Source organism: Tamandua tetradactyla, chromosome 23, assembly GCF_023851605.1.
Source record: "Tamandua tetradactyla isolate mTamTet1 chromosome 23, mTamTet1.pri, whole genome shotgun sequence".
NCBI lineage: Eukaryota > Metazoa > Chordata > Mammalia > Pilosa > Myrmecophagidae > Tamandua > Tamandua tetradactyla.
In genome coordinates, this window is record NC_135349.1 from 34,862,025 (window position 1) to 34,889,853 (window position 27,829).

The 27,829-nt window shown below is 38.6% G+C and overlaps 1 protein-coding gene across 1 annotated transcript; it reads left to right on the forward strand.

Annotated features, from left to right (window-relative positions):
• The first annotated feature begins 2,041 nt into the window (after positions 1-2,041).
• Positions 2,042-27,365, forward strand: CDR2 (cerebellar degeneration related protein 2). The gene is made up of 5 exons (XM_077141570.1): positions 2,042-2,231; positions 14,497-14,609; positions 23,793-23,941; positions 24,144-24,308; positions 25,495-27,365. Exons 1-5 carry the CDS (start codon positions 2,150-2,152, stop codon positions 26,357-26,359), a joined length of 1,374 nt encoding a protein of 457 aa, XP_076997685.1. The 5' UTR covers positions 2,042-2,149; the 3' UTR covers positions 26,360-27,365.
• Positions 27,366-27,829: the final 464 nt, after the last annotated feature.

Genomic DNA, 27,829 nt, shown 5'->3' on the forward strand with positions numbered 1-27,829 from the left:
TTCTGTCTATACTTTTCACCCCCCATTCCCACAAAATGTCCCTTAACTCTCAGATCAAGGAGACAGATTTGAGCCTTGCCTCCTGGCCAATCAACCTCACAATAAAACTCTCTTTTCTGAAAATCAAGAAATCATAGTATTGTCCTCTGTGGATACTGGGTGGGGAGCCTTTGCTCATTCATTCACTCATTCATTTATATCAGTATGGATTCATAGATTTTTCCTTTTATTCATTTGGTTATAATCCATTAATAATATTATTTTGATGCTCATAGTTGTCCCCAAAATATCAGTAACAGCAGCGTATGTTTAAAAAAGGCATGAATGCTTTCTCATACTTTCTCTCTTTGATTCTGTGAGGAAGGTAGAGAGATATCTCTCCTATAAACCTAAAGAAGTTAAAGGCTTTTGTGCTGGTAGAACTGAGGCTACAACTGCAGGTCTTGTGAATACACTGTGCTTTCCACTTTATATTAAGCAGTCTTCTTTAATGATGAAAGGATAAAATTTTTGGTAACTGGGAAAGTTTCCTTGTCCTTGGCAAGAGTAGTAGCTTACAGGCTATTCATAAAGCAACCCTGGAGTCAAGCTGTGAAGACCCTACAGCATCAGCATGAGATTTCACCAATTTGAGCAAGAAAGGGGAGGGGAAGGGACACTACATTTTTTAAAACCTACACGAATATTTAGGGTGGATTTTCCCCCCTCCTGTAAATTACTCATCTTTATTCCTTTATACAGAACAATAGTAATTTGAGGATCTGTAACTCCCTCCCTACAATTTCCTTTATTTTTTATCACAGTAATGTTTGCACCAAGTGTGCATGTGCATGTGCCACACAAAATCACAGAGAAACTTATAATAAAAAGCAAAGTCTCCCCTCAGGCAAACTATGAACGGTTTTCCATTTTAGTTTTAGCAGTTATCTTCACATCGTTGAAAACTATTTATTATATTTTCAATTTAAGGTATTGTCTATGGATTCAGGATTTAATTTGCTAACACTACTCCTTCTCTTCCCTCTCACCTAATTTCTGATCGTTGTTCCCTTAAATTTTTCAAGAATAATCCTTCATATAAAGTAAAACCTCTTTGTTCCATAAACGTTAGAAAGTATCGGTGGAGTCCCCTCCTGTCACATACAGATATTAGCAATGCTGTCTTCCCCTCCTTCTAGCAGCTGTACCTTGACTTTTACATCAAAGCTCATAATCCATTCTTAAATGGGTGTGAAACCCACACCCTTGGGCGGGCGTGAGGAAAATTCCCAGAGGTTTGGGAATAAGAACAGACGTCAAGGAGAAGAAGCTAACAGTCAGAGGGTGTCTTCCTCAGCCCCAAACTCTCGGCAGACCCTTAGTTTTCCCGCCGCGACGAGAGCAAACCCAGGAGTCGACAGACAACCGGCGGCCAGGCAGGGAAACGCGGGCTCCCGGCACCCCTCGCGCCTCCCGACCGCACTAAGGAGGCCCCACGACCACCTCCACTCCTCAGAGGCCGGAGTTCTTGCCCCTCACGTCCACGAAGCCTGCCCGGCCACCCTCCGGCCGTCGCGTCCACTGACTGACTGATGGGCGGGTAGCCGGTCCACCCACCGCAGGCCGCCTAGACAACCCAGGACCCCGAACGCACACCCAGAAAATTGCCCCGGAGCTGAGCGGGGGGCGAGGTCTCTCAGCCGCACCCCTTCGTTCATCTGCCCGCCTTCTTTGTTTCTCCCGAAGACGCCATTGGCTGCCGCTCTCGAGACCGGGCGAGGCGCGGGCAACCGGCGAGACGCGATTGGACGATATCGCCGCCGTTCGGCCGGCGGCTCGCTCGCGATTGGCCAAGACGCCGCCCGGGTTTGAATCACAGTCCCGGTCGGGGAGGGTTCTGCCAAAGTGCCACGTTGGGCCCGGCGGCGGCGTCGCGAGCCGGCTTGAGACGCCGGCCGAGGCGCCGGCCGTTGGAACCTTTGGGCGGCGCGAGGCTGGCCAGGAAGCCGGGCGACGGGCGGCTCTCGCTGAGCCTGGGCGGCGGACGGCGGGCGGGTCCCGCCCCGGGACGGCTCTGGCTGAGGGCGGCGGGGCCGGGAGCGAGCCCGGGGCAGCGGCTGAGGCGGGACAGCGGCGGTTGGGGCCGCTGCCCCCGGAGGGCCCGGCCGAGATGCTGGCGGAAAACCTGGTGGAGGAGGAGTTCGAGCTGAAGGAGGACGAGCCATGGTACGATCACCAGGACCTCCAGCAAGGTGAGGGCGGGGGACACGGCAGCGGGGAGGCTCTGGGCTGCTGAACTGTGTTGAAAAAGTTGCTCTCGCCCCGGGCCGCCGCCCTTTGCAGGCGCTGCCGTGCCCGCCCCGGGTGTCGGCGCAGGAATAATAACGCGCCTGGAGAACGTTGTCGAGGGCTAACTGTGTGCGGGGCGCTGCTCTCAGCGCTTTAAGACGCTTAGGTTATTCACCCTTTAAGCCACAGTGAGTGGCCGCCCCGTGACGGCTCCTGCGCACACGGCGCCCCTGGGCTGTAACGGGGCTCGCGGCGGCTGGAGCGGAGCCCTGTGGGTGCCAGTAGCATCCCTGCGCGGTGGGAAGGGCGCAGGCCCCTAACGAACCTGCCCTCCTCTTATCTGCACCCACCCACCGGGAGGAACTTTGGTCATCCCCATTTTCCCGGAGAGGAAAGACTGTAGTCCGTAGACTCCCAGAACGAGGAGCCAGCCAGTCACTGCCCAAACCCTTGTCCGTTCCTTATCCACCCGGTTTACGGGTTTTTTTCTATTGGGTGTTAACCCATTTTCTTTTGTTTTAAATTGTTAATGCACAGTCCACCAGATGCCGGATGAACTGACTGGAGGGCACTTCTGCCTCACCCTCCTCCGTCAATTTGCACTTCCACCTTTCGGTTAAAAGCCTGCCTTCCTGGCTTGGCCTGCCTGTAGAGTTCTTGCTGACCGTCCTTCCAGAGAAGGACCTTCGAGTGGCCTTCACTTTGAAGCCAGTGGTCCTTTTTTGGCATATTGCCAACTGGAGCTAGCAATAGGGATACTTGAGTATGTGCCAGACGCTGGCAGGTCCTTAACACAGATGCTCATTTAATCCTCACAACAGCACTTTGGAGGTGGAGGCGACTGTTTTGGGGTGCTAGGATTCCAATTCAATCTCCAGAGCAAGCGCATGATACTGAGCGCTAAATAATCCTCAGGAATTTTTTTTCAGGCTTCTGTTTCTGCGAATCTGTATAAATCCATTTTTTTCAGCTCCAAACTTGCAGTGAAAATGAAACATCTCATTTAGTTGAACATTAAATGATCGTGATATCTGTACATGCTGAGCGATGAACTCGGTAGGGGAGACCACAGGGAACGTAAACTTGAGTAACTCAACTTAGGAGAAGGAAATAAAATGTGTGCCTGCTTTGGGAAGGTGATTTCTAAAATCATTATGCTGGGAGCTGTACATACCAGTATTTGCGCTCACGTTCTCTATGTCCACAAGACACATTTGTCTTAAGTTTTAACAAACCTGTTTTCTGATTTTCCCATAAGAATTGATGGCCTAGTTTGATTCTTTCTCCAGGGTTAATTGCAACCATTGTGCAATTGCACCATTTCCTTTGAATATATTAAGGAGTTCGTATAATCAACGCAGAATGTTTTTCTTTCTAGTATATAAGATGCATAAATCCGCAAGGGCATTAAGGGCAGGGACCAGATGGCCCTCATTTTTTTGAATCCCCAGCATCTACTACAACACACAGCACATAATAGAAGCTCGATTAATGTTTCTTGAACCAAACTGAAGCACTCCCACAGGATTACTGGTTTCATGGCTTTCTTCCATCAGGGGCCTAAATCGCACTGCACTTTCCCCCCTGCGGTTGTTAAAAATAACCCATTGTAATTTTTCAATCTACTGAGAAGCAAATGCAGCCTGATAGGGTTACCGTTAGAGTTTTCTAACTGCTTTGATCAAACCAGAGCTGTCAGATCTTCAGGTTTAAACAGAACCTTAAAGGACACTGTTTTGAACCTGTTTGATGCCAGTTTGTATTTGGGGGTTCTTCTGTTCTTTTCAAAGGGTTCTTACATTTATTATCAAAATGGATTTTGACATAACTCAGTAAAGTGTGAGGAGTAGGAATAGAAGATAGGAAATTCCAACAATCATAACTTGGGAAAATGACCTATAAAACACAGCTGCAGGATGCATAAAAGGTTATCTTTGCCCCGATTTTTTAAAATTATATGTTAACTAACTTCTAAACTTGTAAAGCATTTTAAAATTTGTTCGTTTCACAGATATTTATTATCTACTCTGTACCAGGTAGTTATGTGGGCACTGGGGCCACAGCTGAAGACAGGTTATGATAGATGACATTCAAACTCAGTTGAGTGCACAGGTAGTTCAGTAGTAGAATTCTTGCCCACCCTGTGAGAGAAGTAGGTTCGATTCTGGCCCATGCGGTGGAAATACCACCAGCATCATGGAATGTTCCCACTATGGCACCTGGCCTACAGTAGCTCTTTATAGATACTTTCTGCTGAATGAAGTCTGTAAACAGGTCTGTCCTTTAAGCAAGTTGATTAAGCAGGTGTAGTGGGGATTTATCCTGTGTCAACAGCTGTATGATTTTTAAAATATCCTCACTATCAGTTTTGCTATACTAGGCTGTTTGGAGAGCAGTGAGTCAAACAGCTTTCTAAGATCCTGTTCAAAATGTCTTAGAACTACAAAATACTTTTTTTCTTTTAACGATATAAGCCATTTTTTAAGTAGATTGAGTCTGCATCGAAGTTTGTTGGGGCAGTCATTTCAAAATTAAAATTGCTGAAAAATTCCTGTTAGAAACGTGAAGCTGTGTGTAGGCAGGAGGAGAAAACCTTTGCTTTTAGAAAACACTTTGATGAAGACTATCTTTTGTCAGAGGCCTGAGTTGGCACAGTAAGAATACTGACAATAATCTCTATGCGTAAGGTCCTTTCTGGGACAGCAGGAGCTTTCTGTGCAGGTAATGATGGTACATGCTTTGAAATGTGTCCCTGCAAACAAGGTGGAAAGACTTCAGAGGCTGGATTTTCTTTCCAACTAGCTGCTATATAATCATTGTTTCATGAACTGTGGAAGTTTAGAGTAAGAATTGAGATTTCTCCTGTATGGACTGGGTAAATGAAATCTTAGTTTAAAGGAATCCTAAGATTTCTGTTTCTTTTTTTTAATGAGTACGTCTTTCTTGTGTGCAGCTTCTTTGCTGGATCACTGTTTGATGGGTCATTAAAACTGACACCATTTTTCTTCATGTTTATATTCACGTTTGTTGCCTTCCCAATTATAGTAACATTGGCAACGGGAATACAGGAGCATCATCAAATGACGCGTTTGACTTTGTAATAGGAAAAGCTTTCAGTCTTAATGTTAATGAATTACTGCTACAGACTATAGCTACTGTGTAAATAGATTGTCCTTGTATTTTTTGATGAAATTGAAGTAAAATGAGAAGAATATAGCAGTAAGATTTAAAGTTTCAAAATTCTGGAAGAAAGGTCCTGTTAAAAAAATCATTCTTGCTATTATGTAATTTTTTGCTTAAGGCATAGGACTAAATTGAGTATCCGTGTAAAGCCCCCAGTCTCACACTATTAAAAGAGAATATTATCATTTGCAAAGACTGTTGAATATTAAACCTATGATGGTACTGATATGTAATAATTTCCAAACCTACAGTAAATGTATGTCTCTGGCTGCCTAAGGCAGTTCAATGTGGTTTAAAAGAGCAGCTTCTTATTGTAGAATAGAGAAATGCACAGGGCTTCAAAACAAGATTGTTTCCTTTTCTTTGTTGCCTTAATCAAAAATATAAAGGACATTCAATATTCTCCCATTCCCTCCCCTAATTATTTAGAAAACCTTCTTGGGCTTAGTGCCAGCTTTTGGCTCATTTTAGTTACGGAAGCCAGATGCTACACAACAGGAAAAGAACTTTTTTAGAAGACCCTTGTCTTTAAACTAACAGATGAAGTAATATCCTATTATACAGTGTGACTTCACGGGTGCTTTCTTGTAGTTGAGACTTATCTTGCTAAAACTCTATCCTTAACATCCTATAAAATATTCAGGAGACTATGAGACTTCAGATTACTGAGCCAGGTTGAGGCTGTAACTGGAAATAAGGATTGAGATAAGGATAAGTCTAATTCTTTTTTGTTTGCTGTTTACTGAAAGAGCACTGTTCTTGGCATTTCTGCAGCGCCAGGAGCAGGAAAGATGTTACTGGCTGCATATTAAGTACAATAGATAGTTTCATAACTGAATGAAAGTGGTTAATGATGGTCTCAAGTTACCCTTGGTTCTGGAAGAAGTTTCGACTCAGGGTTTGATTGCTAGGTAAGAACATTTTGGTAAGTACCTGGTTCTTCCCAGTGGGGAGTTACTCACCACTTTACAACAGGCCAGAACGGATTACATCCAGGGAATGTTTTTATGCTTTGCATAAAACATACAGTGTGGTGGTGGCGTCTATGTGGATCTGTATGTACATATTATACACTCTGGGTATAGAATAATTGTTTCTGGACCGTCTTCAGCAATGCATACATACATAGTTCCTTCTTAACTTGGTGAAAAGAAGATAATAACTTGCCTGGGGTTATATAGCTGGAAGTAAAAACCCAGATCTCTCAATTGTAGTTTTTCATCACTATTTATGAAAACAAGAAGAAACGATTAAGTATCTCAGTTTGAGAAGTTTGTACTTTTAACCTTAAAGTGTGTGGGTGTCTTAAACTACTTATAACTATGTGAATGGGATAGATGATTGTAAAAATTAGAACCTGACAACTGAGTAGTTTCTGATTTACCTATCATACACCATGAAGATCTGTCAGGTCAGTTAACATCTTGTATTCATGTGACATAGAACTTTTATACACAGCTCAGAGCATTCATCTTTCCATCTTCACAAGGTCCACAGCCTGATTTTTCAGAAGAGACAAGCCAAAGCACAAAGATGTAATTTCAAACTTATCTGAAGTCTTATTATATGCCAGTAATAAACATTGTTAATATTTAAATCACAGGAGAATGTGTTTTAACACCTCATTTACCAGCAGTGTATTGTTTTATTTAACATGGGCATGAAATGTTTTAAAATGTGCTGGAGTGGTGTGTGGTAGTTTTGTTTTGTCTTGTTTTAATCTAATGAGGGAAAACGAATCAAGTAGACTTATGCACTTGAAGGTTTGTTGGCAGGTAACAAAAATTGTTTTTCTTTTACCATTTATTTGAGTTTAAGTTTTAATATAAGTCATAGTGGACAGATATTAAACCTTGTCAACCTTTACAAATTAAGTTTTAAAAGTTCCTTGCAGTTTTAAAAGGGAAATTTATTGTCTTAATTGCTTATATTAAAAAAGAAGAAAGAGCAAAAATCAAGGAATTAACAGTTCACTTGGAGAACCTAGATAAAGAACAGCAAACTAACCCCAAAAGAAGGAAATAATGAAGATTAGAGCAGAAGTAAATGAAATTGAGAACATGAAAACAATCAAGAAAATCAACAAAACCAGAAGTTAGTTCTTTGAGAAAATCAATAAAATTGATGGACCCTTAGTATTCTAGTTTGCTAGCTGTCAGAATGCAATATACCAGAAAAGGAATGGCTTTTAAAACAGGGAATTTAATAAGGTGCAAGTTAACTGTTTTTAGGCCACAGAAATGTACCAGTTAAAGCAAGTCTATAGAAATGTCCAATCTAAGGCATCTAGGGAAAGATACCTTGATTCAAGAGGCTGATGAAGTTCAGGGTTTCTCTTTCGGCTGAAAGGGCACATGGCGAACACGGCATCATCTGCAAGCTTCCTCTCCAGCTCCCCAGGAGGCATTTTCCTTCTTCATCTCCACAAGTTGCTGACTGTAGACTCTCTGCGTCGTGGTTGTGGCCTTCTCGTGGCTCTGTCATTCTTCTTTGCTCTCTCTGAATCTCCCGCTTTCTCCAAAATGTTTCCTCTTTTATAGGATTCCAGTAAAATAATCATGACCCACCTAGAATGGGTGGAGACACATCTCCACCTAATCCTGTTTAACAACCACTCTTGATTGAGTCACATCTCCAGGGACATAGTCTAGTTAAGTTTCAAACATACAGTACTGAATATGGATTAGAAGAAATGGCTGCCTTTACAAAATGGGGTTAGGGTTAAAACATGGCTTTTCGAGGGTACATATATCCTTTCAAACCAGCGCACTTAGCTAGGTTGACAAAAATAAGAGAGGATGCAAATAAATAAAATCAGAAATGGAAGAGGAGACTTAACTATTGACCCCACAGAAATAAAGATATTTCTTTATTAGTGAGAGGATACTATGAGCAACTGTATGTTAAAAAGCTAGACAACGTAGATGAAATGTAATGTAATACACCATATCAGCAAATCAAAGCAAAAAAACCACGTGATCATCTTGATTGATACAGAAAAGGCATTTGACAAAATCCAACATCCTTTTTTGATGAAAACACTTCAAAGGATAGGAATAGAGGGGAACTTCATCAACATGATAAAGAGAATATATGAAAAACCCACAGCTAACATCATCCTCAGTGGGGAAGGACTGAAAGCTTTCTCCCTAAGATCAGAAACAAGATAAAGATGTCCACTGTCACCATTGTTATTCAACATTGTGCTGGAAGTTCTAGCCAGAGCAATTAGACAAGAAAAAGAAATAAAAGGCATCCAAACTGGAAAGAGAAAGTAAAACTCTCATTGTCTGCAGATGATATGATACTGTATGTCAAAAACCCCCCAAAATCCACAGCAAAACTACTAGAGCTAATAAATGAGTACAGCAGAGTGGCAGGATACAAGAACAACACTCAGAATTCAGTAATGTTTCTATACACCACTAATGAGCAAACTGAGGAGAAAATCAAGAAAAAAAAATTCCATTTGCAATAGCAAGTAAAAGAATCAGATATTTAGGAATAAATTTAACTAAGGATACAAAAGACCTATATGCAGAAAACCACAAGAAATTCCTAAAAGAAATCATGAGAGACTGAAATAAATAGAAGGGCGTACTGTGTTAATGGATTGGAAGAGTAAATATAATTAAAATGTCATTTCTACTCAAATTGATTTACAGATTCAATGCAATACCAATTAAAATCCTAAAAATTTACCTTGCTAAAATAGAAAAACCAATAACCAAATTTATTTGAAAGGGCAGAGTGCCCTGAATAGCTTAAAAATATCTTGAGAAAGAAAAATGAAGTGGGAGGTTTCACACTACCTGACTTTAAAGCATATTATGAAACTATAGTGGTCAAAATAGCATGGTACTGGTATAAACATAGATGTACTGACCAGTGGAACTGAATATAGAGTGTTCAGCTATAGACCCTGTCATCTGTGGAAAATCGATCTTTGATAAAGGTGGTCAAGCCAACTCACCTGGGACAGAGTAGCTGCTTCAATAAATGGTGCTTAGAGAACTGGATATCCATATGCAAAAGAATGAAAGAGGATCCATATCTCATACCTTATACAAAAATTAACTCAAAATGGATCAGACCTAACCATTAGAGGTAAAACCATAAAATTTTTAGAAGAAAATGTAGGGAAGTATCTCACAAAGCTTATGATAGGAGGTGATTTCCTAGATCTTAGGGACTCAACATTCAATGAACATTGAAGAAAGAAATAGATAACAAAATTAAATGCTTTTTTGCATCAAAGAACTTGGTCAAGAAAGTGAAAAGGCACAAATCAGATAAGGGTTTAGTATCTAGAATATATGAAGAGATTTTTCAACCCAGCAACAAAAAGACAAACAGCCTAATTTAAAAATAGGCAAAAGACGTAAACTGACACTTCTCAGAAGAAGAAATACAAATGGTTAAAAGGCACATAAATGTTCAACATCATTGGCTGTTAGGGAAATGCAAATCAAAACCACAATGAGATATTATCTGACACCCACTAGAATGGCCATTATCAAAAAAACAGAAAATGATAAGTGCTGGAGAGAATGTGGAGAAAGAGGCACACTTAGCCATTGTTGGTGGGAATGTCAAATGGTACAAAATCGCTGTGCAAGGCAGTTTGGTGCTTCCTCAGGAAGCTAAATATAGAATTGCCATATGATCCAGCAATTCTATTGCTAGGTATCTGTTCAGAGGACATGAGCGCGAGGACACAAACGGATGTTTGCACACCGGTTTTTATAGCAGCATTATTTACAGTTTGCCAATAGATGGAAACAGCCCAAATGTCTATCAATGGATGAGTGGCTAAACAAGCAATAGTATATACATACAATGGGCTGTTTTGCAGCTATAAGACAGGATAAAGTCATGAAGCATGTAACATCGTGGATGGACCTTGAGGACATTATGCTAAGTGAAATTAGCCAGAAACAGAAGGGCAGATACTGTATAGTCTCACTAATATGAACTAACATTAATGAGTGAACTTCGAGAATTGAAGTTAAGAACACAGATTATTGCAAAGTCCCCATAGGGGAATTAAGAGAAAGGGGGAAAGATTCAACTTCCTTATTTAGAGAATTTCTGATATTCTTGCGAACAGTGGGTTTGGCAACCAAATCATTAGGCTGAGCCCTCTACCTTAGGGTTTGCCCCTATGAAATTCATTCCTACAAAGGAAAGGCTAAGCCTACTTAAAATTATGCCTGAGACCTCCAGAGAACCTCTTTTGTTGCTCACATGTGCCCGCTCTCTCTAAGTTGACCCTGCAAGTGAACCTATGGCCCTCCCCTGCTATGTGGGACGTCACTCCCAGGGGTATAAATCTTCCTGGCAACGTGAAATCCCAGGATGAGCTGGGACCAGGCATCAAGGGATTGAGAACCTTTGTAACCAAAAGGAGGAAGAGAAAAATGAGAAAGAATAAAGTGTCAGTGGCTGAGAGATTTCAAACACAGTCAGAAGGTTATCCTGGAGGTTATTCTTATGCATTATATAGATACCCCTTTCAGTTTATGGTGTATTTGAAAAGTACCTGACTGTAGAGCTGTGTTCCAGTAGCCTTGTTTCTTGAAGGTAATTATATAATTATAGTATACTTTATTTGCAGTATGACTATGTGGTTATGAAAACCTTGTGTCTGATGCTCCCTTTATCTAGGGTATGGAAAGATGAGTAAAAAATATGGATAAAAAATAAACAGATAATAGGGGAACAAATGTTAAAATAAGTTGGGTAGATGGAAATACTAGTGGTCAATGAAAAGGAGAGGTTAGGGGGATGGCATATATGAGTTTTTTCCTTTTTGTTTTTATTTCTTTTTTCTAGGGTAATGCAAATGTTCTAAAAAATGGTCATGGTGATGAATATACAACTTTGTGATAATATTGTGAGCCATTGATTGTACGTCATGATGGAATGTTTGTGTGTTAAGACTGTTTGTGTTTGCTGCCCTCCCCCTCTCTACGTGGGACATGACTCCCAGGGGGTGTAAACCTTCCTGGCAATATGGGACAGAAATCCTAGAATGAGCTGGGACTCAACATCAAGGGATTGAAAACCTTCTCAACCAAAAGGGGGATGAGAGAAATGAGACAAAATAAAGTGACAGTGGCTAAGAGATTCCAAACAGAGATGAGAGGTTATCCTGGAGATTATTCTTACACATTTTATAGATACCACCTTGTTAGTTAAGGTATAATGGAGAGTCTGGAGAGAACTACCTGAAAATGTAGAGCTGTGTTCCAGTAGCCATGTTTCTTGAACATGATTGTATAATGATATAGCTTTCACAGTGTGACTGTGTGATTGTGCAAACCTTGTGATACTCCTTTTATCTACGGTATGGACAGATGAGTAAAACGTATGGATTAAAAATAAATAAAAGGGGGAACAAATGTTAAAATAAATTTAGTAGATTGAAATGCTAGTGATCAATAAAAGGGAGTGGTAAGGGGTATAGAAAAAATAGGGGAAACAAAGGCTAAAATATATTGGGTAGATGGAAATACTAGCAGTCAATGAGAGGGAGGGGTAAGGGGTATGGTTGTATGAGTTTTTTTCTGTTTTCTTTTTTTGAATTGATGCAGATGTTCTAAGAAATGATCATGGTGATGAATATACAACTATGTGATGCTATTGTGAGTTATTGATTACATAGCAAGAATGGAATGATCATTTGGTAAGAATGTTCATGTTTGTATGTTGCTATGTTTAAAAAAATAAAGATTAAAAAAAAGTATGTGTTATGCTGTTTTATCAATAAAATTTAAAAATTAAAAAAAGAAATTCCTTGCTTTTATGCATGTTTTACTTTGTAAGCTGCTATGTACCATAAATAGAATGGCATTTAAAAAGGTGAAATTATTAAGTTGCAAGTTTATAATCCTAATGTGCTGAAGATGTCCAAAATAAAACATCCAGGGACAAATACCTTTATTTAAGAAGGGCCAGTGAGTACAGAACACCTCTGTCAGTTGGAAGGGCATGTGGCAATGTCTGCTAACTTTCTTTCCTGACTTCTGGTTCCATAAGAATTCCCTGGGGATGTTTTCATTCTGCATCTCCGAATATCTCTGGCTGTGTGGGCTCTGTCTGGACTCCCGGCTCTGGCTCTGTTGGTGCTAAGTTTTTTCCAAAATAGTTCCCTCTTAAAGGGCTCCAGTAAGCAACCCTTGAATGGTTGGAGACACACCTCTATGGAAACCATCTAATCAGAAGTTACCACCCCGAATTGGGTGAACCACATCTCCATGGAAACAAAAAAGATCCCACCCAGCAACACTGAATGAGGATTAAAGGATATGGCTTTTCTGGGATACATAATAGCTTTAAACCAGTGCAGTGATAAATTTGTATTTTTATGACATTAACTAAAATGACTTCTCACCATATTTAGAATAAAACTCAAACTTTCTTTACCGTGGTCTGTAAAATCGTGTGTACTCTGACCCCTGGCTACTTTTGCAGCTTCATCACGTCCTACTTCCCCTTTCTTGCTTCTATGTCACTGTCTTTTGTCAGGTCATATAATATGCCAAGTTCTCTCCTGACACAGGACCTCTGCCTGGCTCTTCACAAGGCGAGATCTTTCTCATCATTCCATCTTTAGCTAAATGTCTCCTCAGAGAGGCCTTCCTTGACCTCCCTTTATCTATGTTACTCCTTCTTTTATCTCCAGTGTCAAGAGCAGAGTCTGGTATGATTGAGTATATGAGTAATTAGTGCTTATCACAATTTGTAAGTTGATTTACTTTCTACTTTCCCCACTAATCTGGCAACATCAGAAGAGAAGGGACCTCATCTGTTTTATTCACCATTGTATAGCTGGAGCTCGGCATAGTGCCTAGCAAAAAAGCATTTATCTGTGAATCAGAATAATAGTCAGACATTGCCTTTGTATTGCAGCTTGTAAAGTGCTTTCTTGTGTATTTTTTCATTTGATTTTCACACTCTTATAATGACTGTAGTCATTTAGACAAGAATACTAAATGTAGGGACCTTTAAAGTCACCATATTGAAAGTATTCATCTGGTGAGTGATAGTCAGAAATGGACCTCAGACCTTCCTCAGATTTCAGTGCATTTCCCACTTTATCAAAGAACTTCTTCATGAAACTTACTATGCAGATCAGTATTGCAGATAAATTTATTAGAACTAATGTACTTTTTTGTACTGCTTTAAATTCTCATTTTTAGGATTGTGTATAATTTAAAAAATGCTATTTTATGTGCATATGTGACTACAAAGAGGGTTGGAAAATGGGGTTTAAAATAGAAATATAGTTCTGTGCTAAAGAGAAGTATGAGCTACTGACATGTAATTAACTCACAAGCCATATTCCTGCACTGCATATCTAGTTTGAGAAGATATGCTTATCTTTTTGGAGAAGGACATAAGAGAAGTAGAAAAAAATAGAGGCCTGGGGCATTGTTCTTATTATTGACATATTTTTTCTTTTCTCAAGTTAATAATTTTTAGTCCCCGTAGGAGGCCAGCATTATAACGAGATTTTGCTTTGACAGTTACATTCATAGACGCCAGATTCATGGGAATTTTAGAGATTATTGGAGGATCTGCTTGGTCTTTGGCTCAAGGGTCCATCGAAAGAGGAGAAATTATTTTGAAATGAAAAGGGGCTAATTATGGTCCCATTCATTTGGTCTATTTAGGCATCTAAAAAGTGGACTGTCAGTATATGAATAAGTGTATTCCAATAGCAAGTAGTTATTATCTTAGATGTCATAATGTGAATAATCGTTCCTGAACCTAATAAATACATCTCTATAAAGTGGATTACTATTCTTTACATCTTACAAGTAAGGGTATGTGAGAGAGTACTTTACTTGATAGAAGGCCTCAGTTTATCTGAGTCTTTAGTGTAACTCAGGTTTCCTTCTATAGCATTCTTCCTCCCATCGTGATCTGACTTAAACATTGTATGTTACTTGTGGTTTATTCTTATTTTAAGAAATGGGTTATATAAGATGTTGAAAGTAAGATCATTTGCATTATTTTAAGATTCAGTTGTTGTGCTAGATCTCCAGCTTGCTGCTGAACTTGGGAAGACATTACTGGATCGGAACACAGAGTTGGAGGAGTCTCTTCAGCAGATGTATACAACCAATCAGGAGCAGTTACAGGAAATTGAGGTAATTTACTCAATGAGTTACACTTTGAGGTATGGTATCTTGCCACTGTTATACCAATCATATAATGCTAAAAATGAACACCTGTAATTAAAGGTCATATTTAACTTCTAACACAGACTTATTTGAGAATAGGAACCATCAGGGAAGGCAGAGATATTGATTTATGCTTAGTTTAAGCTTTCCTAATAAGCCTATTATGGAAGAGAAATTTCTCTCATCACTGTTGGTGAAGTGTACTAGAAGTAAGTGGTCCGATATTTATTAATATAAACAAAATGAAACCGTGACTTGTATATGTAGTTTTCAGATTTTTCCTTTTGAAAAAATGTATTATACAATGTTTAAGATATACAAAAAGTTATACAAGGATAATACAACAAGCAGCCCTGTACCCACCACCCAGCTTAAGAAACAAAAGTACTACAATGCTAAAGCTCCCCGTATATTCCTTCTAGATTGCATCTCCCTCCCTTCCCATACCAAATATCATCCTAAATTTGAATTTAGATAAACAGTAAAACAGGCAGAGTACCTGATTTCATGAGGTGTTTTAAACTCCTCATGCCATTCGAAGAATTAATCATAAGTAGATGTCTAATTATCACTGCTATGGTCTTGGTTTCTCTACAATTATGCTGGGAATTTTTTCGTTAAAGTGTTACTACTCTTTGTCTAGTTTAACAAACTAAAATGAAAAAATGCTAGATGAAGACTTTAGAATGGAAGATGCTGTTCTGAAATGGCTCCCTTCAAGTAGCCCAGTCATGTGAAGAAGGTCCTTGACATTAGAGACAATCATTGTGTATGTTAACAAGACAGTTGTACCATCAGAACATCTTTCTCTCCATTCTAGCCCTTCCCCTGCTGCTACAAAAAAAGGTTTCATACTTAAATTATATTTCCTCCCCAGTATAGTGGAGTAGAATCAGGACTCTTGGTGTTGTATGCAGAAAATATAGAAGCCTGTATAACAGTGAAGCAGTTCATCATGATCAGTACCTACTGAGCTCTGATTGTATTCTGAACCAGGTGCTAGCAATTCAAAGGAGTAGAATTATACAGTCCCTGCCTTAAGGCAATCTCGTTATACAAATTTCAACTCCTGAACAAAAATAAATCTATCAAAATTCAGACAAATTTATCACCTCAATGTTCATTAATTACCATAAAAAGTATATACTATAAACCCTCCAACTTCAGTAGCATTTGTGAATCAAGCCAATGATTTCACTGAAGTATACTTTTATAATTCCAGGAAGTCACCAGTCCATCTTTAGCATGTTCTACATCAAAAGAGCATAGAACATGCTGTACCCTAAACTGAATGTAATGAGTTGTAAAGATGCCAGAAACCTAAAAATGCATTAAAAACAGGCATTTTTAAATTAGTCAAATGTCACACATGGTCAGGAACTCTCTCCTACTTTGTTTCATGCACTTTGTTTTTCAATTCATGTGAAGATTTCATAAGAGCAGTGGTCAGAGGGCATATACATGAAGACAATCATATTCTCTGAGGTACATTTTATATATATTTAGGTAGAAAAATAGTCTTAATACATGTATTGATGTTTCTTTTGAAAGCATCAATAAATCACTACAACAGAACACTACCAAAAACAAAAATTTATATTAGCATATCATCTACATATAGATGAAAAAAAAACGCCCAAATATTTGCATACTTAAGAAGAATGATGCCTTTTGGTTAGGAAAATGCAAACAATTGCTTATCTTTCTTTGTTTCCTTATCTGTGGTATTAAAGAAGATTAGACAGTTAAAACAGATTGTTGACATTGGAAGAATCCAGAGACCTTTAAGATTCTTCTCCAAATCGGCAAGTAAAACTTAACCATCTAATGTTGTCCATAAGATATTGCAAGTCATAATGAAAATTACCTACTTTAAACTTTAATGATTAAATAAAATGAAATTAAATACATGTATAAAAAGATTCATTCAAATGAATTTAGCCTAAAGTATTTTTGAAACATTTTCATGAATCTTTTGTTTCTATAATAAAGTGTGTGGTCCACTGGTTCATAGATCTAATAAGGACTACAGAAGTCATCATTTTACTCTTTATCTAAAACTGTTTTTTGGCTAAGAACAATCATTAACTTAGATTTCTTTCCACCATTACAATTGACTTCCTTCTTTTTTCTAGGACCACCTTCATAAAGAAGTGAAAGGTGGTTTGTTTTGCCTTTTTTTTTTTTATTTTTTTTATTTATTACTGCATGAGAGTAAATAGGAATGAGAGGAAATGATATGGAGAAGCTGTACTGAGTGGTCACCTAACCTACTTCCAGCCAGGGGATGGCCACAGCCTGGCCTTAATGCCTGCTCAGTTTATAGCTGTCAAACATCTCAGAAACATGGACTTCTGAGGTCTCTTTCCAATAGTCAAAAACAAAGAATGCCTAATGCACTTACAAAGGAAATGAGGCAGCTGAAAAGGCTCATTCCCTCCTGGAAGACAACTCCTTACATATGCACCTCTTACCATTGCAACATTCCGTAATCCCCCTAGACTATAAACAGCTCTTTCCTTAATTTAAACCTTAAGTCAGTTTTTTTTTAAGTCAATTTTTTGTTGAAAATATAATATACATGTAGAAAAGAGCACAGATCCCAAGTATGCAGTTTGATGAATATTTATAAAGTCCATATGCCCATGTAACCAGCACCCTGATAAGAAAGGAGAACATTATCAGCCGCTGCAGGCACTGCACACCCTAGCCAGCACTCTAACTCCACATAGATTAATACAGCCTGTTTTTTAACTTTATCTAAATAGAATCACTTGTTCAAGCTTTAAATTAATTTTTTCAGATGTATATTGGGAATTTTTTTCTGATTAGAAAAGTAATATGTGATCATTTTGTAAATTTAGAAAATTCAAAAAAATATAAAGCAGAAATCCAAATGGCAGCTCATATCCAACTCCTCAGAGAAAGACAGCCCAGAGTAGTCTGGCCCTGGCATAGTGGGATTGAGAATGCCTTAAAGGGGATAAGAAATGGAACAAAATAGTTTCAGTGACTAAGAGATTTCAAATCGAAAGTTGAGAGGTCATTCTAGAGATTATTCTTATGTAAACTTCAGCAGATATTACAGATTGCCATGGTATGCCAAACCCCAGCCAATAGTATTGCTGAAAGTCCCAAAGAAAACCCTTGCTCTAAGACTCATAAAGTTTAACTTACTAAGTTTATTTTTCAGAAACTTAGAACCTCTAGATTGTTCCTACACCAGATAAGCTGTGAAACGTAGAGGTACCAGTCTCTCCCAGAATATCAGTCATTTGCATTCGCCTACCCAATGATGTCAGTACCCCTTTTTACCATGAAGCTATAATGGTCGGTGCCCAGTTGTCCCTGAAGATTGAAGGATCAAATGGAGGGAGGAGTTGTGGCAGAAAGGTTAGGATTTAGCAAATGATTATCACTACTGAAACATTGTATAGATGTTTCTTTTCTGATTGCTGCTGTATCGGAATGGCTAGAGGGAAATGCCTGAAACTGTGAAACTAACCCATACTATAGTTTGAAATTTGTTCTATCACCACTTGTTAAACTGAACTTTGAAATGTTTCACTTTTCTGAATATATGTTATATATTACAATAAAAAATGTTTTAAAAAAGAGACAGTCCAGAGGAGTGGTCCTGGAACAGACAACTCAGGGTGGATGAACAGTGGTTGGTACAGACAAAATAGTGTAAAGCCCCTTAAATAATTAGACAGCTAGAAACTGTCAAAAGGGTATTTTGTCCATGGAACTACAAGTATTCTTTCAAAGACTCCGGGTGTAAAATAATCCCGATAAAAATAGATTGGTATTTTGTTAAGCAACATTTTTAATATTAAAAAGAAAATTAACCTGTTAAAAGTAATGATTCCACTGACTTCAGAGATGCCTTTTACCAGCTTGTCTGACTATGTTTCAGTGTTATCTGAATATCTAATTTTTCTAGAATCCTGAGCAAGTTTTTCTGATCTGAGTGAAAGGGATGAGAGAAGAAAACATGTCACTTGCTCTGGAGAATAGTGAGATCTGACCCCATCAGACCCAGTTGGATTCACTTACACTTTCCTACAATCATTTAAGCAGTTATAGCTTTGTGTTTTTGTGTTACTTCTTTGCTTGGAAACTTGCATTACATTGTCCCCCCTGCCGTCTGGAATTGTGCCTCCCTATCATTCACGGTAGTCTAACCTTCGAGTGTTAATGCCTTCCTTGGAAATTGTAAAGCATTTTACGCTTCCTTTACTGTATTTATCAACATTCTGTTATATAATTCTCAATTTGTTTTGTTCTCATTCCCCCCCATTTCCCATGCAACATGGAGGGCTGTTGCTGTGTTTATACGGTATCTCCCACATAATAGGTAATCAGTAAATATTTGTTGAGATCAGTATATTAACAGAGGATAGATAAATAGTTTACAAAGGACTTCCAGTAATTCCTAAACTCTGGAGATTTTAAAGGAGGTAGATGGAGCCCTGGCAGCTTAGAGTTAGGAGATCCAGGTTTAAGCTCACTGTTCTCTAGCAACTAGCTAGAGAATTTGGGCATGTGGATTACCTCTCAGATCCTATTTGCTCAACTATGAATGGTGATAATGCTTGCAGTACATTGATACAGGATTGTTCTGAGGGAATGAGATCATGGAAGCAGATGTATTTTGGATAGTATGAATTGTGGCAGAGTAATTATACATGTTTTATGAACTGTAGTGATGCAAGAATCTTAATTCTGAAAAAATAATTTCCTTTTGAATTACTGGAAAGTAGATCTTCAAAATAAGCCAAACTTTTAATAGTGGGATTATAGGTAGATTTATTTTCTTCATATTCATGCTTGGTTTTTTTTTTTCTTTCTATCTTCTTAATTTCCTACAGGGGAAATACATTTCAATCAGGGGAAAGAGGTTTTAGAAAAGTTAATAGGAAGTATTTCTTCACTACTGTGAAAGTTCAGTTTGATACTAAATTCAGAGGATTTGGTCTATAATCGTTAACATAAGTATGTATAATCCCAACATGATATAAAAACCAAATTTCCATTTCATTCCTCGTGTATTTTTAGTTTGGATTGTGTCTCTCTTTTCCTGCCATTGAAAGTTAGGGTTCTATAGTTGCAAATAGGTGTTACTGTAATCCTGCTGTTTTCTTTTCCAAAGGTTTATAAAGTTAGCCTATTTATAGTTTTCGTGCATAGCCTGAACCTTACACTCAAAGTTGAAGTAATATTTGGGGCAAATTCCCAGATGTGTAAGATAACCCAAAGTACTTTTAAACTTTGATACTCTTGCCTATATATTAGCATTCTTGCCACCCTCATGCTTCCTTCCTATATTACCCACTATTTTGTTAAAAATGTCTCTCTTTCTCCTGCTTATTATTGATTCTTAATGATTTGTTCTTTGATTGTTGGTAAAAGTGATCAATAGAATACTTCTTTCTTAAATTTGAAATTTTAGACATAGAAAAATGTGCAAGTAATGGCAAATACTTAGGTATTATTATTCACTTCTATTGGACCAGATATTTTGTCAAACTTGCTTCATTTTTTTTTAACATATATACAAAGCCAAGAAGGAAAAAAAACAATAGTTTTTAAAGCACTCTTCAACAAGTAGTTACAAGACAGATCCCAGAGTTTGTCATGGGCTGCCATACCATCCTTTCAGATTTTTCCTTCTCACTGCTCCCGAACATTGGAGGCTAGAAGGAATAAATATTTTTTTTATTATCACAATTGACTTTTGTTTTCTTTTTTGTGAAAAATAACATATATACAAAACAATAAATTTCAAAGCACAGCACAATTAGTTGTAGAACAGATTTTGGAGTTTGGTATGGATTACAATTTCACAATTTTAGGTTTCTGCTCCAAGATACTGGAGACTAAAAGAAATATCAATCTGATGATTTAGCAGTGATACTCATATGTTAAACCCTACCTTCTCTGTATAACTCCACTATCACCTTTGGTCCTTCTCCCACTCTTTAGGGGCATTTGGGCTATGCCAATTCTAACTTTTTCATGCTGAAAGGGGCTGCAGGGACATGGGTAGGGAGATAGAACTAGCTTATGTTTTGGAGAGGCTGGGTCCTCTAGGTTTCAGGACTTATCTGGTCCAGGAACTCATCTGGAGCTTGTAGGTTTCTGGAAAATTATCATAGTGTATGGAACCTCTGTAGAATCTTATTTAGTGCCCTGGGCGTTCTTTAGGATTGGCTGGAATGGTTTTGGTTGGGGTTTCGCAAGTTATGATAGGTAGCAATGTCTGCTTCATTATTTTTTTAAGTGTGTAATATATATATATATATATATACAACATAAAATTTCCCATTTTAACCACTTTGAATATTCAGTTCAGTTATTGATTTTTAACTTTTTTTATTAATTAAAAAAATTAACAAACAAAACATTTAGATATCATTCCATTCTACATATACAATCAGTAATTCTTAATATCATCACATAGTTGCCTATTCATCATTTCTTAGTACATTTGCATCGATTTAGAAAAAGAAATAAAAAGACAACAGAAAAAGAAATAAAATGATAATAGAGAAAAAAGACTATACATACCATACCCCTTACCCCTCGCTTTCATTTACCACTATTTCAAACTGAATTTATTTTAACATTTGTTCCCCCTATTATTTATTTTTATTCCATATGTTCTACTCTTCTGTTGATATAGTAGCTAAAAGGAGCATCAGACATAAGGTTTTCACATTCAGAGAGTCTCATTGTGAAAGCTATATCATTGTTCAATCATCATCAAGAAACATGGCTACTGGAACACAGCACTACATTTTCAGGCAATTCCCTCCAGCCTCTCCACTACATCTTGAACAACAAGGTGATATCTACTTAATGCGTAAGAATAACCTCCAGGATAACCTCTGGACTCTGTTTGGAATCTCTCAGCCATTGACACTTTGTCTCATTTCACTCTACCGCCTTTTGGTCGAGAAGGTTTTCTCGATCCCTTGATGCTAAGTCTCAGCTCATTCTAGGGTTTTTCTCAATCCCTTGATGCTGAGTCTAGCTCATTCTAGGATTTCTGTCCCATGTTGCCAGGAAGGTACACACCCCTGGGAGTCATGTCCCATGTAGAGAGGGGAAGGGTGGTGAGACTGCTTGTCTTGTTGGCTGGAGAGAGGCCACATCTGAGCAACAAAAGAGGCTCTCTTGAGGGTGACTATTAGGCCTAAGTTTTAAGTAGGCTTGACCTATCCTTTGTGGGGTTAAGTTTCATATGAACAACCCCCAAGAGTGGGGGCTCAGCCTATACCTTTGGTTGTCCACCCTGCTTGTGAGAATATCAAGAATTGAACTTGGGGAAGTTGAATTTCTCCCCATTCTCACCATTCCCCAAAGGGGGCTTTGCAAATACTTCTCCACTCACTGATCAAATCACTCTAACAGTAATATCTTAATAATTTTTTGTAAACTGTAATAGGTGTATGATACCAATGCTAAGGATTAATAATGGGGTGGATAAGGGGTATGGGGTTTTTCTTTTTGGAGTAATGAAAGTCTTCTAAAATTCATTGTGATGATGATTGCACACATCTCAGGTTATACTGTGAGCCAGTGATTGTGTACCTTGGATGGCCTGTAGGGTGTGTGAATAGAACTCAGTAAAACTGCTCAGCGTTTGGGGGATTGAAATGCAGGACTTTATAGGCAACATGCTGCGTGCCCACTTCTCTTTTTTTTATCATTTCAATCCTACAAGGTAGATAATAACAGGTCCACAATCCCCTGTCTTCAATTCTGAAACAAAAAAAAGCTCTGTAAGCCAGGATTTTTTTAGTAAGTTTGCAGCAAATTGATTTGGCAGCAACCTGACCAGTACGGATTTGAGGCTGTTTATAATCTTTATTCATACTTTAAAAAAGCTTTTTTTTTTTTTTAACTATTCTCAGACTTACAGACAGTTACAAAAATAATACAACTCTACCCAGAAAACTCCACCATACCTTTTTTATTCATCCTTTTGAAGCAGAAGTAATGGTGCTTAATTGCAGGGTGCTGTCCAGACTCCCTGGGGTTTTATAAAGTATAAAGTACATGCATCATGTTGTCTTTCTGAAATTGAAGGAATGTTCCAAAGCAATTTTGGCCTCAAGGGTTTCAGGTGAGAAAGTTGAAATTAAGAGAGGTTAAGTGTTAGCTCAACACATTGCTAGCTAATGATGTAACTAGATTTGAAAAAGGCCATATATGCTTTTTTCAGCTCTTACCACACTGACATTTTAATGCCCATTGACTATCATTTAAGCCAAATGAATATAATTTAACCCATTCTTTGAAAGAAATCTATTAGCCTTATAAACAGTTGTTTGTATAATTGTATCGAAAGCCTCAAGAAGAATGTTTTTGTGTCATGCCCTCGTTACAATTTGATCACTGGTAATGCCTCAAACCTAACTTTTTTCTCCTTCCTTGCTGCGCCCAGAGAGATATAAATATTTCATTTGGAATATGCACTGTGTCTGTTTTAGTCTCAAAGTAGAGTTGGATAGAGGAGGAAATCAAGGTGACTTAACATGAAGGCATTAAGGTTGTGGTGAATCGCCTTTATCCTTGGTCATTTAGAAAGCAGTCATAGCAGTAGGTACCAAAATAAACAACCTGCTGAATTTCTCATATTTAAGGATTAAAGCAATAACATTCTCACCAGAATTAAAAATCACAGAGGTCTTTGAAGTATATTAAGCTAAGATATCTCCTTATGGTTAATCTGCTTTTTGTCCAGAATGCCTCACTCAGAGAAAAAAAAAAGATTTCAAGTGAAAGCCACTTAAAATCATCAACTTTAGGTTTGCTTAATTTCTGTTAAACATGATTTTTTGCTTAAATCTTGATGTGTTTCATGCTTTTTCTCATGTAGGATTATCATGTCTCACTTTAGATTCTCCAATCGAGTATCCATTTTATGCATGCTATGTATTTCTTAAGACTAGATCAGTCTTATGATCCAGATGGGTCTTGGTAAAACATGAGAGAAATTAAGAAAATAAAGATTGGGTTGTGCTCTCTTCGTATTGAGTCAGGTAGTTTTATCGGGATTTAAAGTTCTTTTCATAAAACCAGCCTGTAGTATCTTCTGTTTAATGTGTAACCTGGTCACATTCTCTTGTTCTCTTTCAGTATCTGACCAAGCAGGTGGACCTTCTACGACAGATGAATGAACAGCATGCAAAAGTTTATGAGCAGTTAGATGTCACAGCAAGGGAACTGGAGGAAACAAATCAAAAGCTAGTTGCTGATAGCAAGTCCTCACAGCAAAAGATTGTAAGGTAAATCTTTCTAGAGAGTCCATTTAGGAACCTAAAAGGATGTATTTAGGATATACTAGAATAGAACGTGGTTATAGTGGATTGGGGTCAATATAAGTCCTTTCCAATTAAAAAAAGCCCAGTTGAGTGCTCACAGCTAATCTATCATCACCGCTTATGCCCTTTATCTAAGCAGTCATTGGCTTCTGTTTGTTCCTCACAGTCTAACTGAAACAATCGAATGCCTCCAAACCAACATTGATCATCTCCAGAGCCAAGTGGAGGAGTTGAAGTCATCTGGCCAAGGGAGGAGGAACCAGGGAAAATGTGATCAGCAGAAGTCGGCCCCCAGCCTCTCCTGTCTGAAGGAGCTGTATGACCTCCGCCAGTAAGAACTTGCCTTTCTTTGGCATTTACAAGCAGGGAACTTTTCATGTCACGAGACACTATGGATTCTGACAGATTAAAAGTACCTTTTTAAGAAACATCACTTGGCCCTTAAAAGTGATTTGAAGAAAACCATTTAACTAAAACATACAGATTATAGAGTTTTGGGTTAAAGGAATTCTTTGAAAACTTGTTTTTGAAGGAGGCTTGAGAGCATTTATTTCAGTGCTTTTAATGTGCTGAATCTTAATTTAAAATAAGATGAAGTACTCCTGATAGACTACTGATTATGTGATTGTGATTTCACATTAGAATGAAAGGAAAATGGAAATTTCAGTAAAACAAAAGTCTAGGTGTACAGAAATGCCTTTAGGCTGTGAGATCGAGTCTTTAGGAATTATTTATTGACCATCTGCTGTATTTCAAATGCTACCTCAGATATGTGGAATCCATGGTGAGCAAAACAGACATAGTTCCTGCCCTCTGGCTTTCAGTGGAATGCAGAGGTAGATGAGCAAATAATCACAGAAAGAGCTGCAGTTAGTTACAAGCTGCTTAGGGTTCTGACCAGGAGAAAGACTAGCCCACTGTAGGTGACTGTATTGCACCACAACTGGGCATCAGGTACGTGGGATGTTTGTAATACCAAGGACCCCTGGTGCGTCTGATGAGCATTCGTGGTTAAAAATCACTGCAGTGATAGTTCTCAACCTTGGCTGCATATTGTATATCAGCTGTAGAGCTTTAAAAAACCCCATTGTATAGGGTGCAGATCAACTAGGTCAGAATCTATTGGGGTGGGACCTGAGGCCTCAGTAATTTTTAAGACTACCTAAGTGATTCTAATATGCAGCCAATGATGAAACCCACTGGGCTGTTCTGACTTCCTTAAGGGGTAGTTGTCGTTTTGTTTGGTCTTTGGGAATGGATGTTCTGTAGAACTTTTTTGTTTTGTTTTGTCTTTGGTAGAACTTTTAATGTTAAAAAAAGTCACAAAAATTATGTTTTCTTACATGTGTTTATTTACCAGTTTCATACAATTTCATTTTAGCCACTACCCTAGTGTGGAACAGGCTAAAAATTAGTCACTGTCACAGCTGTTCTAAAATATTAGGTTGAAAAGAATCACTAGTCTCTTTTCATTCTCATTGACCTGTGTAATATATTCTTTCCACATTTTCCCCTAGACACTTTGTGTACGATCATGTGTTTGCTGAGAAAATCACTTCCTTGCAAAGTCAGCAGAGCCCTGATGAAGAAGAAAATGAGCACTTGAAAAAGACAGTGACAATGTTACAGGCCCAGCTGAGCCTAGAGCGGCAAAAGCGGGTGACTATGGAGGAGGAATATGGGCTTGTGCTAAAAGAGAACAGTGAACTGGAACAGCAGCTGGGAGCCACAGATGCCTACCGGGCACGGGCACTGGAACTGGAGGCTGAGGTGGCAGAGATGCGGCAGATGTTGCAGGCAGAGCAGTCTTTTGTGAGTGGGGTTGAGAAGCTGGTGCCAGACTCTCTGTTTGTCCCTTTCAAAGAGCCTAGCCAGAGCCTGCTGGAGGAGATGTTCCTGACTGTGCCAGACACACAGAGAAAGCCTCTTAAGCGCAGCAGCAGTGAGACGGTCCTAAGCGGCTTGGCAGGGGGTGACATTGTGAAAGGCCACGAGGAGACCTGCATCAGGAGGGCGAAGGCTGTGAAGCAGCGGGGCATCTCCCTTCTGCACGAAGTGGACACTCAGTATAGCGCCTTGAAGGTGAAGTATGAAGAGCTTTTGAAGAAATGCCAGCAGGATCAGGACTCCCTGTCACACAAGGCAGTGCAGACTTCCAGGGCTCAGACCAAGGACCTGCCTGGAGTGAATGCTCTGCCTGAGCCCTGCGCTGGCAGCTGGGAACTGGCCTCCCTTAACCCAGAGCCCATTGGTTCCCCTGTCCCTACCCCGCCTCCAGAATATAAAGCACTTTTTAAAGAAATTTTTAGTTGCATCAAGAAAACTAAGCAGGAAATAGATGAACAGAGAACAAAATACCGATCTCTCTCCTCCCATTCTTAACCTCCAGCTGTACAACCAAACTGCCTATTTCCTGTCACCTCTCCCATTGAGACAAGTGTTTGTAGAGTTCAAAGCCTGATGTTTCTCATACTATTTGCCTCATTGCTTATTTATTTAGCAAATGTATACAGCGAGGAAAGGAGGTGACTACTGGTGCCAGTTCTGCAATCCAGTTAGTTTAAGCTCTCTAGGAAATTCCATGACAAACTAGCCTCTGGCTGGTGCACTGAATAGATTGCAATTCCTAGAAAAGCTCCCAAACCTGTGTTTCTAGAGAAGCATGCCTGGAGTAACTCTAACATAGGTGGAAAAGGCAGAGTTGAGATTACACTGAGGCATCTCTGCTGCCTCCTTGCTCACCTGTCAAAAGCATGTACAAATCAGAGGGCTGCCAAACTGAAATGTCTCTCGCAAACACTGTTGGATACTGTGAATTCATTAAGGAGAAAGCAGGTGTCTAATCCAAAATAAATGGCATTAACAATACTCCAAGGCTTTGGGTCTTGTTAAAGTGCTACCAGTTGAACTGTGACTGGCCGTTATACATCTAAATCCAACTGAATACCAAAATGAAAGGGCAGTTTGGTTTAATCAAGATTAGGTTGTTAGCATATACCATAGGAGGACCTCCACCTCCCACATTCAAATGATTTTCCTCAGATCTAGAGCACTTAGAATAGGTGAATATGTGTAAGTCTTTAATTCCTTTCTGAAATTCAGATTAAAGGGGAAAGATCAAACTACTGGCTCTCTTATGGGTATTATCATGAGCTGCTAAGCTGCTCTTGCTCAATTCCTGTCATTCATTCCTGTAAATTTTTTTGACTTACTGCAGAAATTTCTATTTGCTACTTTATTAAACAGTATTATATATTCTGACTATGGGAATAATACTTATCTTCTCATTTTGCATACTTTTAATTTAAAACTATTTAAGAGAACTGGGGTTCTGAGTATTGTGTATATTTTTCTAAAAACCAAATAAAGCTACCTGTTACAAAGTAGATCTACTGTTTGTTATTTTAAGTCATTTCACTGCTACAACCAAATGTCTACTTTTTCTTCCAACAAATATCTTGAGGAGGATTTGATGGTGATTTTTATGTCCTTTTAAGCATTTCTTGGGATGTATATTTTAATAGCACAAACTCCAAGTTCACAAACATTTATAGATATGACAGTTATAATTAATCATTAAAACAGGTCAGCAAACACTTTTGCTGAGTGTTCATTAAAATTATTGTATGATTAAGTGTCTTGGAGCAGCTAGAAGGAAAAACCTGAAATTGTGCAACTGTAGCCCATACTAAACTTTGAAATCTGTTCTATAACTATTGTTAAAATGTACTGTGAAATTTATTGCCTTTTTGTATATATATTACATTTCACAATAAAAATGTTTTGAAAAGGAGGACCACCATAAAAAATTACTGCATGATTGAAAATCATTTTTAAATTTATACTGTAATT

Coding starts and splice junctions, on each gene's coding strand:
- CDR2 (XM_077141570.1), top strand. CDS start 2,150: ATGCTGGCGGAAAACCTGGTGGAGGAGGAGTTCGAGCTGAAGGAGGAC. Junction 14,610..23,792: donor AGCAGTTACAGGAAATTGAG/GTAATTTACTCA, acceptor GTTCTCTTTCAG/TATCTGACCAAGCAGGTGGA. Junction 23,942..24,143: donor TCACAGCAAAAGATTGTAAG/GTAAATCTTTCT, acceptor TGTTCCTCACAG/TCTAACTGAAACAATCGAAT.